Here is a 12733-nt window from a genome sequence, read left to right as displayed (position 1 = left end):
CTGGGAAAGTAACTAAAACCATGAAAACAAGATCAGAAGGTTTAGTTTTCAGGGTGACACACCAGCACTGATTACAAAGAGGGCCAGGCAGAGCTTGGGTTCTGCAGGGTGGCTGCAGGTGAGCAAGCAGAGAGAGAAATGAGCCTTGAACCCTCTGTCCCTCCTGCTCTCTGCAAATGGCCAAGCTCTTGGTGAGCAAATGTTGGCAGTGCATTGTTGGGAAAGCTGCAAACCCTGATATCATGCTTTTCTGAGACAGTCTTAGATATGCTACGCTCATAGTGACCTCAGCTGAGGAGAAAAAGGAACAGCTTATCCTGCCACTTTGCTCTGCAAGGTTTTATTTTGCTGTCCTTTGATGCATCAGTGTGGTTAGGGAAAGATCCAGTTCTAGCTGGACCAAAGCCTAGCTCCTGAGTTTCTACCTGAGGATTATTCCCTGCCCTTAGATGGAATCTCATCAATGCTGCTGCTCACACTGACTTGTTAGCAGCAGACAAGGGAGAGAACATCATGTCTGCAACACTCATGGATGAACAAATGAGCTCTCAGGCACCACCCTGAGTGCAGCCTGGCTGACCCACCTCAGACCAGGGGTCAGAGGTGTTGTTTTTCTTGGGCTGATCCAGTATTATAACACCAAACTGCTCACAGTGTTTGGTCATTAGGCCTCCAGGCAGAGGTTTCCAAAAGCAGACCTACATAGCACCACTTTCAGAGCCACTTTTGTCAGAAGATTGAAACAAATCTTTGCAGGGTCTTTCCATACTGCTTGGGAACAGGGAGAAATTAGTTCAGCTTCAGTATTTGTAAAGAAAGGATTTGCTGCCAGGAAATTTTGCTATAATATTCAAGTATTTTCCACAAACATATTTGGATTTTTTTTTTAATCTAAAACTGTACATCTTTTTCCTTGCATTAGTGATCCAACACCCATTCTCCCTACTTGGTGCTAATACTTCCTCAGCTCAGAATTCATAGGAGTACTGTGGTGATTGATAAATGTCTTTGAACTGGAAAATGCTGAGTGCTAATTGCTATCTGTGCACACTTGTGCTGCTTTCAAGTGCAGGGCAGTCACATACCAGAGTAATGGGAAAGTTTAGGAAAACAGATATTGGTACCTAGGAGTTTTATCCAGCACAGGAATGTAATAAGGAAGAATAAATTAAAAGTTAGATGTCTCAAGTCATTATTGCACATTCTAATGAACCTCTTTCCATCTGTTTAATAGGTTCAGGGCAGCTCAAAATGGAGTTCAGATTGGAAGCTGCTTGCAACCTTATCTGCTTGCACTCTGGGTAATGCTAAGAATTATAAAAATATGTTATTGCCCATTATAAGGAGCACAGTTAAAGTATGTGACCGCAAAGTGCAAGTTGGAGGGTACAGATTCATCCAAATTCTGCCCCCAGATGCTGGGGCACTGGATGGGTCAGTCCAGAGCTCCCACAGAAAGCATCTGTCACATGCCTGGGGAGGTGCTGCCTGATGAAACTCTTAGGTCAAGCTGCACTTAAGGTTTTTTGTAGGTTTCTTCCCTCATCCATCTTTAAAATGATGTGATTGGAGTGTAAAGGGTATTTTCAAATGTTTCCTTAATGACGATACTTTGCTCACATTTATCAGTCAGTGCTAACTGCTTTCAGAGTTCCTCTGCTCCTGGAGCTCAATGCCCAGCCCGGGAGGCTTGGGGAGCACATGCTCAGCATCCATAAAGCAGCCACTGCCATTCCCCAGCTCTGCTCACAGAGGACATGTTCATTAAAGTCAACTGATTGGAAAAATAATTACAGGAGAAGAGGAGGGGAAAGCTTAGACCCACAATTTAAAGATCTCTGACGTTTGTGTGTTGTTGAGAGGTAGTAATTTTGTTGAGAGGAAAGAGGATCTCTTTATTCCTGAGACTCCTGTGCTCACTGCTTGCAGAAACACACAGTGGCTACAGGCAACAGGCAGCAATATTTCTTTAGTTATGCAAGTACATGTGGCCTTTTATTCTTTCAAATATGTGCTTTCACCTAGCTTTGTTACTGTTGAATCTTCAGGTGTCCTGAAGAGGCTCTAATGTCTTACCTAAGAGGTTTTGTATTCCTGGACACAGTTATTCTATGGGATGTGGAACAATGTAAACACTCTAACTGTTAAAAACTGCTATTGTAGCATTTCTTGAACTAATTAAAACCTGGCTAGGGATCTTCTTTCTTGATGCTCCCTCTACTTCAAACAAAAACATTTCAACAAATCAAATCCAGGGAAAATGGTTTCACATTTTAAGCTAATAATAATAATTGTTTTAGAAACCCATATTTGCTCAAGGGTATAATTCATTAAAAAAACCCCTTAGAATTCACACCAAGAAAATATAAATCTCTTGTTATTTGGGGGTGGATGTTTTTCGGGTGATGATTCTGCATTTCTCACCAGCCCTGTGTCCCAGCAGCTGGGGCCATTCCCAGTGCCCTGGGCTGCAGGACTGGGCTCCAGCTCTCTGCAGCATCCTGGCCTCCCTGAAAAACCATGGGCAAAGCACCTGCCTTGTGCCTGTTGTGGCTTCCTCCTCCCCATGGGCATGCAGAGAGCATAAATTAGTGACAAAAAGGAAATCCTGTATGCTAGGAAAGAGAATACAATTCTCAGCAAGCTGTGGCTGCACAGATTTACAAAAGGATGGTGTGAGTTTGGTGTTGTACCAGCCTGGCCACCCCTGGATCTGGCTGAAAGCACCCATTTATCCAAACCCCTGCCCATGCAGCCAAACAAACACTGTGGTGAAGCAGAAGGAGGTGGGGTTGTGTTCCCTGTTTGCTCACAGCAGCAGTGCTTGGAACTGGAACACAGTTGCTTTGAAGGCTAATCTGGCTGTCCTGGCGTTTAGAGTTAGCATTTGGCATTTAATATAAGTGGTAAATGCAAATGTCCATCCATACTAGATTCACAACAGGCACAGATGGACCTGTATAAGGACTTGTAACAACCTGGCTTTGCTAGTGCTCAAAAACTTAGCAGTATTTTGTTTTAGTTTTACTTTTAAAGGTGTGAGAAAGGTTTAAGGTGAAAACAAGAATACACAATTACTGCGTGCCATAATTTGAACAGAGAATAAAGCTGAATTTGCTTATGCATAGAGAGAACTTAGTGCTCTGCATTCATTTAAGATACAAACATCCCCCAGTGTTCCTGGCCTGGAGCTCTGGCTGCTTTACACATTGAATAAACATAGTTGCCACTAAATAATGTTAATAACCTTATCAGTCTGAGCCACAGAATGGCTTCATATTTCACATCTCATCTTCTTCTTTGATGCATTTTAGAAATTTAGAATGTCAGTACACTACAGAAAATTAAAAACTGCCTAAGGAAGCCATGAAAAGCTCACAAGTTGCCCCAACACCAAATATTCCAGACACATTAAGAACAAATTTTTAAAGACTTTTCCTGACATAACTGCTTTGAATCATCACCTCTCCACAACCCATCCTTCCTGCAAACTGATGTTATACATTCCTTCTGTATTTAAAATTCCCTTTGTAAATGAAGACCAGCTTCAAAACCTTTCCTTTAGAGCAGGTCACATTTGCAATAAAAAAATATGAGGAAAGCCAAGTGATTGCTACCCCTGCAACCTGTTGCAGCTCCAGCTGAGCCCTTGTGTTCAATAATTTGCTATTAAGAAATCCCATTGCATTTTGGGAACCAATTACACTGCCTGTGCTCTAATGCACCTGTCCTTGAGTTACTGAAAAATGCAGGCTTGGCACAGCTCTGTGGCAGGAGCATTCGCTTTAATTAATAATGAAATTATTAATTTAATTTAATTGGTAATAGTTGTTGCTGTTGGACACGAAATGAGTTATACAGATGCAGCTCGAGGTGTGGTAAAAGAAAGAAACTTTTATTTTCTTTTCTCAGTATTTATAGGTTTCTGACCACAGCCAGGGATTGGATGGTCAGGATAACACTTCCCAGCCACACTGGCAGTGAGAGATGTCCATCACAAGATGCATCAGAAAGAATGTCCACATATCTGTATTTACAGTTTCTGTCTTGGAAAGTCTTTAGAAACTATGTCAAGGAGATTGAAAAACTGAGTTTTCAGGGTGGCAATAGTTTTCCTTCCTGGTTCCCATTCCTTCACTTGGTCACTTCTTAGTACCATCTAAGCACAGATGCTGGTTCCAGGACTTTCCTTGGAAAATCAATTTTCCTGCAGAGCTTCTTCAGTGGGTGACCTGTGGTGGTGGGTTTGAGCCTCTTTGACTCTTTTTCCTCAGAGGTGAAGCAGCAGCTGCCAGTTCTGTGTTTGGCACTAAGCTGCAGCTTTCATGATCGTTCCCACACATTATCTCCCTTTATGGTTTTCATATTGTTTAATCACTGAGAAATAAAAATAAAATGTGACACATACTAAGCAAACTATTGAGAAGGATTTCTCTGGAAATTGCAGTCATGGCATGACTGTTTTTTTCCCTAAATGCAATTTTTAACCATTTACTGCATTGTCTTTTCTACATATTAAAAAAAGAACATAAAATTAAAGACAAACTGATGGGACAGAAACAGACTGGATGACTGCAATTAACTGTAAAAAACAAATAGAGAAAAACAGTTATTTGGTCTAAAGGAGAACTTAAATCTATTAATCTGCACTGGAAAAATGAATACCTTCTGTGCTAAGTTTTAGGGGTTTGGTTTTTTACTTCTTGCAGACATATTACACCAGACTTCCAGATGAGAGGACGAAGACTATGAGTGAAGAGTGCCCTGGAGATCACCTGCAGTTCTTTTCCTGGCTCAGAACTGGATTGATCTGAGAACAGTAATTATGAGGCTGACATGTATGTTCTCCTTCATCTTGCTGTTTGGAGCAGTTGGGCTCGTTGTTTTCATTCACCTGCAGGATCCAGAAGAAATAGTTCATCAGCAGACACCAGGTTAGCATTCCTATTTCAGTTTGAATCACCTTTCATGGGCAATAGTTTGTACTTATGTTCTCAACATGTTTTACATATTTCACAGAGGATACCTCAAAAAACAGGTATGTCATTGTTAATGAAGGCTACCTTGAAAGTAATTATCAATTTCTTTTTTTTTTTTTTAAAAAGAGCATTTGCTGATAAAACAGTTCCAAGAACCAATTAATTGTTGATACAGGGCCAACATGCACAGGGTCCAGCTGGGTGGAGTTAAGTTTCTGCTAAAGTTGAGACCTAAACTTTTGCTACCAACTATATCACTATAAATGTGAAAATGAGAGATTTCATCAGAAGTTCTGTTCCTGGAAATGCACACCTCTGAATTTACCTTTACTTTGCATGTGGTATTCAGTGTGTCATAAGATGCAAAATAAAAGATGTGTGAATGAGTCACATCAGAAACTTTAAATACTTTAGGGTGGATTCACTTAATTTGCTTAACTTCAATTAAACCTATCATAATTATTATTCATGTGCATGCCATCTTCCTGCACTGCAAACTTGAAGCTGTGAAGAGCCACAAAGGCCACAGAGATGGGAGAACTAGAAAATTATGGGCTGAAATAGTAGTTTCCTTTTAAAGGGAGGCACAAAAGAAATATGAAAGGCCACAAGATCTCTTGATTTACTTACAGTCCTTTTCTCTTTGACTATGGCTGTAATGAAGGCTGCTTTAGAGCCTAGACAAATGCCAGAGCAGTTATTCTTGCTGAGGATAATGCCACTGTGTTCTGGGGTTTGGTCCCTTTGTTTGCTCTTATATGCACTGAAATTGTCCTTTGACTAAACAAATGCTCCATAAAAACTTTATTCATTTGACATCTTCATTGTACAGTGAACACAACTGTGTCTATTTAAAATCATTGCTAACACATTTAAAGGAGCTGAACTGTAACACAGAGAACTCTTAAATAATTGCATTAATTGCTAATTTCTGTGTCTAGGTTTGTTAAGTGCTTGTTTCCGTGTCACTAAACAGTCTGTACTTTAATATGTTGTTTATTTAGTCCAACTGCACACACACCAATTTTGAAAGCAGCCACTCAGCTGAAACTATAGAAGTAATGAATCTTCAGTGTTGTGCAAAGCAGGGAATTAACTAGCTCCTTCAGTGCTTTTGCAATTTATTTTTGTATGCTTAGATGCAAAAGAGTTTATAGATTAAAAACAGAGGTGCTGGCCATATTTGACTGAAACTGGCCTGTAGTTTAGGCACAGGGGAAAGATGTATGGACAGTGAATGTAGGCAGTACTGTAATGCACCTAAGAATGTGTAACTTTACATTGAAAAGTTCATTCTTTGCTCCTGAAAGAGAAAGTTTCCTAGTGTGGTCTCAAAACAAATGCAATTTCCAATTTTTTCATTGTCGGTTCCCATCTCGCCCTGTTCTCTGCCATAAACCTCTTGAATGCTGATTGTAGTACAGTGGGAAGTGATTTTGGAGAGCAGTGTAACTGGAGAAGGGGACACCCAAGCATATTTAAATAAAAGCAAGTTTGAACAGAGCTCCTACCCCTGGCAGGGAAACTCTCTGTAAGTACCTAAAACACAAACATGCCAACGATGCTGTTACTGCCAAAGGTGTGTGATCAGTTCCTCAATTCTCACATTCAATTACTATTTATGTTAATAGGAACCAGACTGTACCCTTGAGTAAAAGGTACTCAGTACAATTACTTTTATTTCTGTTTGGCTGATTTTCATGTGTGTTAAGTGCTTTCAACTCCCAGTGGACTGAGAAACTCCTCATATCCACTGCTTTTGAAAATGATACCAGTTATCACTTAAAACATATTAGGTGACTTAAAGAACACAGGAAAAAAATATCCATTCATTTCATTTATAAAAGCATGTTGGCATATTTCCTTCCTAGACAGTCTCCTGGGAAAATCTGTCAATCACAGGTGACATTTTTGGGGTGCTGAGAAGGATCCTTCCCTCTCTCAGTGTTTCTCCATAAAGGGGCCCAGTTCTAATGGAGATGTGATATATAATATAATATAATATATTTTGCTATAATTTGCTTACCTGATTGCTCTCTCCAGAGAATTGAACAAATGCATGTATCATTACTACTTAGGAAAACAGATTCTGCATGGAGAATACTGTACTGGCCTTTGCTTTTGTATTTCCTGTGTAGTAAAACACATCTGCCAGACACTGGAATCTCATCAGCAGGGCTGGAGAGAAGTTGGTAACACTCATTTTCCACTGAAAAGCAACATAGGAGGAGCCTTTGCATTGTCCAAAAGGACATTTTTCATTGTTAGCGTGTTCAGTCATCTTTAATTAAGGGTAGAACAACTTATGAAACAAGTTTAATAAAAATACTTTGGTACTTCAGTTTTATCTGTCTGTTTTGGAAATTGTTCTTGATTGTTTTAGTCCTAGCAAGCATGACAGTGAGACCTTGATATACTACTTAAACCAGTATAAAATCCACAGTCATAAAACTTTAAGTAATGCTTACATTACTTTCACTGAGCAAAGTACTCCTGACAGTAGCTGTTTGTGTTGATTTGTTACTATTCATTTATTCTTTCCCTGTGCTTCACATTGCTACCTAATTGTGATGCTGTACCGAGAAAGCAATATCAAAGTAATTTTCCACAACATTAGTTACAATTTTCTTCTGATCTTTCAAGTGAAAAAATTCCATCCTGTTGGCTTCTGTGAGCATATAAACCTTGATTACATTTATCTGTTGGAAAGCAGCTCTTACGAGTACACGTGCCCCGGATAGCGGCTGTAGGGCCTTTTTTGCTGATTGACAAACATGCTCTCTGTGTAGTTTTATTTATATAACACACATCACTCTGAACAGATATATTTAAGACAGACAGCCATTTGGGGTGGGCAGAATAGATTTCCCAAAGCAATGTATTAAATACATTAGATATTCCTGTGGTCATTAAAGAGACAATAACTTCACTTAGGACAGTTGTTTTCTTGGCATGTGTGAAGGGTGCTCTTACTAGGGGAGCCCAGGGTAAAAACTGAGAAGTGGTATGAGAAATAGTCATACCCCACAGAGGAACACAATTTTATTGTAATAATTCTCCCTGCATAATTATATATATATATATATATATACCCCCTGTCAGAGCACAAATAAAGGAGTGGATGGAAAGCAGGTGAAGGATTTGGGGATTTGGTGGCTGAGAAGCTCAGCATGCCCTGCTCATGTGCAGTGGCTGCCCAGAGAGACAGCCCTGTGCTGGGCTGGACATCAGTGCTGGCTGTCAAGGAAGGGGATTCTGCCCCTCTGCCCCACCCAGGTCAGACCCCACCTGCACAGGAAGGACCTGGAGCTGCTGGGGAAAGTCCAGAGGAGGCCACAGAGAGGCTCCAAGGGCTGGACCCCTCTGGAGCCAGGCTGGAAGAGCTGGGGGTGCTCACCTGGAGAGGAGAAGGATCCAGGGAGAGCTCAGAGCCCCTGCCAGAGCCTAAAGGGGCTCCAGGAGAGCTGCAGAGGGACTGGGGACAAGGGCCTGGGACAAAAGGACAAGGAGAAATGGTTTCAAACTGAAAGAAGGTGGGCTTGGATCAGATGCAAGGAAGAAATTCTTCCCTGTGAGGCACTGGCACAGGTTGCTCAGAGAATCTGTGGATGCTCTGTCCCTGGAAGTATTCAAGGCCAGAATGAATGAGGCTTTGAACAAACCTGCACCAGTGAAAGGTGTCCCTGGCCCAGGGCAGTGGAGTTGGAACTGGATTATCTTCAAGGTTCTCTTCCACCCCAAACCATTTTCCAACTCTATGATCTCATGATATAAAATCTTGCCTTCTCCAATAATCATAAAATAATTATAAAAAAATAAAAAAAATAATCATACCATTATTCTTAAACAGACACACTAAAGGATTTGTTCTAAGCCAAACACATTTGCACATGGTGCACAAGAAAAAATTAATACATGTATCCCCATCCTAATGCTAATGCATAATTATCCTGTGACAAGATACTGAACATGATAAAAACTTTATAGTAACAAAATATTTAGCCTTGGTCCTAGAACTGATCCCAGTTTGGGTTTTGCCCTTTTTTCTATGTTCTCTGTATTCTTTAGCCATATATTTGCAGCTCTGTAGCCTATTGTGTTAGTAGTTAGTTTTCCCAGTACTTTTCCATGGCCTTTCCCTAAGCAGAAAGACAAAACAAATTGCAGAGCTCCAAACCTCAGGGCTGCAAGGCCCCAGTGCTGTCTTGGCTCTTCCTGGGAACCAAGGCTGAGAACAATCTCTGAGATACATCTCATGGACAAAATGCAGCCAGTGCTGGGGGAGAGTCTCCAGAGAAGGGGCTTGACCTGGGGGGAAATTGAAATAAGGAGGACCACTTGTCCTCCTAATTGGTGCTATTTATCAATTTTGCTAATTTCCTAAAACCTATGAATATGTACTCATCCCTGTGGGGGTGGGATTTTGTGGGCATCTTTCCCTAACTGCTCCTGAAGGCCTTCAAATAAAGATCCTGTTTTATATTATCTCCTTACTAAAATGACCTCAAGCTTCATTTCTAGGCTGGGAAAAAGGCAAGAGAACCACAAAAGAGAGGGGTCCTGTCCAGCCTGTGTCCCCTCTGTGTCAGGGGGTGCAGTGAGAGTCAGCAGGGCTAAGGAGCCCTCCCAGCCTTGGCCACGGCCACAGCAGCTGGGGAGAGCCCTGAGAACATGGGCTGGGAGAGCAGCATTTGGGCAAGAGAAAACAGCTGGGGAGAGCCCTGAGAACATGGGCTGGGAGAGCAGCATTTGGGCAAGAAACAGCAACTCAGGAGAGCCCTGAGAACATGGGCTGGGAGAGCAGCATTTGGGCAAGAGAAAACAACTCAGGAGAGCCCTGAGAACATGGGCTGGGAGAGCTCCACTTGGGCAAGAGAAAACAACTCAGGAGAGCCCTGAGAACATGGGCTGGGAGAGCAGCATTTGGGCAAGAGAAAACAACTCAGGAGAGCCCTGAGAACATGGGCTGGGAGAGCAGCATTTGGGCAAGAGACAACAGCTCAGGAGAGCCCTGAGAACATGGGCTGGGAGAGCAGCATTTGGGCAAGAGACAACAGCTCAGGAGAGCCCTGAGAACATGGGCTGGGAGAGCAGCATTTGGGCAAGAGAAAACAACTCAGGAGAGCCCTGAGAACATGGGCTGGGAGAGCTGCATTTGGGCAAGAGAAAACAACTCAGGAGAGCCCTGAGAACATGGGCTGGGAGAGCAGCATTTGGGCAAGAAACAGCTCAGGAGAGCCCTGAGAACATGGGCTGGGAGAGCAGCATTTGGGCAAGAGAAAACAACTCAGGAGAGCCCTGAGAACATGGGCTGGGAGAGCAGCATTTGGGCAAGAGCAGCTCAGGAGAGCCCTGAGAACATGGGCTGGGAGAGCTGCACTTGGGCAAGAGAAAACAGCTCAGGAGAGCCCTGAGAACATGGGCTGGGAGAGCAGCATTTGGGCAAGAGACAACAGCTCAGGAGAGCCCTGAGAACATGGGCTGGGAGAGCAGCATTTGGGTAAGAAACAGCTCAGGAGAGCCCTGAGAACATGGGCTGGGAGAGCAGCATTTGGGCAAGAGAAAACAACTCAGGAGAGCCCTGAGAACATGGGCTGGGAGAGCTGCATTTGGGCAAGAGAAAACAGCTCAGACCAAAAACAGCACTGAGAGAACAGGCAAAGGGCACAGCATATCCTGACAGATCCCAGGTGGATTTCAAACACCACAGAAGCTTCTGAGCCACACACCAGGGGCTGGAGGCAGGACTGGTGGTCAGGTGAGGTCCTGAGCTCCAGCACTGCTTCCACGTGGCACCAGGGACACAATAAATAGCTATATACAATCCCTGTGTGCTCTGTGTGCTCTACAGGCTGTAGTCAGAAGAGATAGGGTATTTTTAAATCGCACTGACTTTTCTAATATGAGATTTTTCCACATAAAAACTAGAGAAAGTATTGGTAATCTTCTACATAAGCCTGTGGGGGGAAAAAATTATTTGTTTTTGCCATATGGTTACTGAATTCACAAACCTGTAAGAGTTTTCAGTTAGAACTTTTCAGATGAATATATATGGTCACATGCTCCTTTAGGAGCTGAAAAAAGGTGGAAAATACATCTCACAGGATCTATATTGTAAAAGCTCCTAAAGGGTGACAACACTGAATGGCTTTGCACTCTGACTGTATCAGAATTTGAGACAAATATGAATATAACCAAGCCTGAAACTCATCTGACTGAGATTTTGCAGATTGCCATCTTGCCTCATTGACCAGTTTCTAACATTATTGTGTCATCCTCTTTATTTTCTGCTTTCCTGAGGGTGTGATGGGGAGGAGAGGGAGGAAGGAGAGGCAGGAGGAAGGGCTGGCACAGGGATGCTGCTGTCCCTGACAGCACAAGGGAGATGCAGCAAATATTGCAGCAGCCTTGGGGAAATACCAGTACTACAGCTCCACTGAAAGTTACTTATTCAGAGCACACACACCTTGTTACTCACAGACTACACTCTTATGCACATTTCCATGCTCATTGTACATTTCCATAATGCTGTCCCACTGCACTGTTTGCCAGAATGGAAACTTTCTATAAATACAGTTGAAAATGAACTAGCACTGTAGAATTTTGGAAGTAATTTTCCTGCCATTTACAACTTACTGCTCTTTATAAGCTAGAAGCCATTTAATCTGCTTCTCTACTGCCAGTATCAGCAGAAATGATGGGCAGAGAATCTGGTGACTGTGTCAGAGGTGAGGTGGCTTGCTGGTGCTCTTTTGAGGCAGAAGAAACATCTGTTATTTGTGTGAGGGTAATTCTGCCAACTCAAGAGTGGCTGAACCTTCTGCAGTCACATACTCTGAGTCTTCTTAAACTGAAATTCCCCAAAGAACTTCCCTGCAGGCTGGTTCACAATGTCCTGCAGTTATTGGGATGAAAAGAGAAATATCTATTTCCTTGCCTGCCAAGGCAAGGCACTTAGTAGGGTCTTATAATTATGATATTCCCTTTTCTGCTGCTTGAAATGGTTCTGGTTGACTGTGAATGTGAACCTGGTTGTTTTTCACATTGGAAGGAAGTGCTAGCAGTGACTTCATCAGGCTACTGCTCGAAGGGATCAAACACTGGCCAGATGGTTTCAAAGGAAACCCTACACCCCACTGCCAGTGCAAATCTGTTCAAAAGAAATGTAGCCTAGTGTAGAAAGCAGTTATGAATAAGCTGTTTTATCACCAGTGTACTATACAGAGATTGTCTTCTACAACCTTCTCCCTGCTTTCATGACTATGACATATTCTTGTCAGTCTTACAAAAAATGCAGCATTTATTTATTATATGGTATTGAGAAGGCACTGGGGGTTTTCCCCTCTTTTTTTTCTTTTTTCTCCTTTTCTTTCTTTTTTTTTCTTTTTTTCATTTCTTTTAACATTCTTGAGCCTGAAGTCTAGTAAAGCAATTACAGCTCTTATGCTATAGCATGGCAGACCAGCATTTATTTGACCAGAATTTCCTGTCAACCATCAGCAAGTTTTTCACAGGAGTGACAGCTCTGAGGTGTTCAGGCTGTGGAGCTGGGATTCAAAGCTGCTGTGATTTGTTCCTGTCTTGCCCTACTGCTCATAGATTGTGCACTATTGTGTTAGATCAGGCAATTCACCCATTCACTGTTTCCATTTCCTCTTATAAAGGGAATTCTCTGCAGAGGATTCAAGGTACCTAAGGACTTTTAGATACCATGACAAAAGACCAAACCATATGAAGGATGATATGATCACCAA

General features: G+C 42.2%; 1 protein-coding gene across 2 annotated transcripts in view; it reads left to right on the top strand.

Annotated features, from left to right (window-relative positions):
- The window catches only part of CHST8 (carbohydrate sulfotransferase 8), a 184644-nt gene that overhangs the window by 38156 nt on the left and 133755 nt on the right, over positions 1–12733 (top strand). For both annotated transcript variants that reach the window (XR_009278369.1, XM_058845936.1), the window contains exon 2: positions 4710–4934. Coding sequence is in view for 1 of the 2 variants with exons in the window: in XM_058845936.1 (XP_058701919.1) it covers positions 4826–4934 (109 nt within the window). In the remaining variant the exon portion in view is untranslated. The remainder of the gene's footprint in view (positions 1–4709; positions 4935–12733) is intronic.

The sequence above is a fragment of the Poecile atricapillus genome, chromosome 10 (genome assembly GCF_030490865.1).
Source record: "Poecile atricapillus isolate bPoeAtr1 chromosome 10, bPoeAtr1.hap1, whole genome shotgun sequence".
NCBI lineage: Eukaryota > Metazoa > Chordata > Aves > Passeriformes > Paridae > Poecile > Poecile atricapillus.
This window is presented reverse-complemented; position numbering and strand designations above follow the sequence as displayed.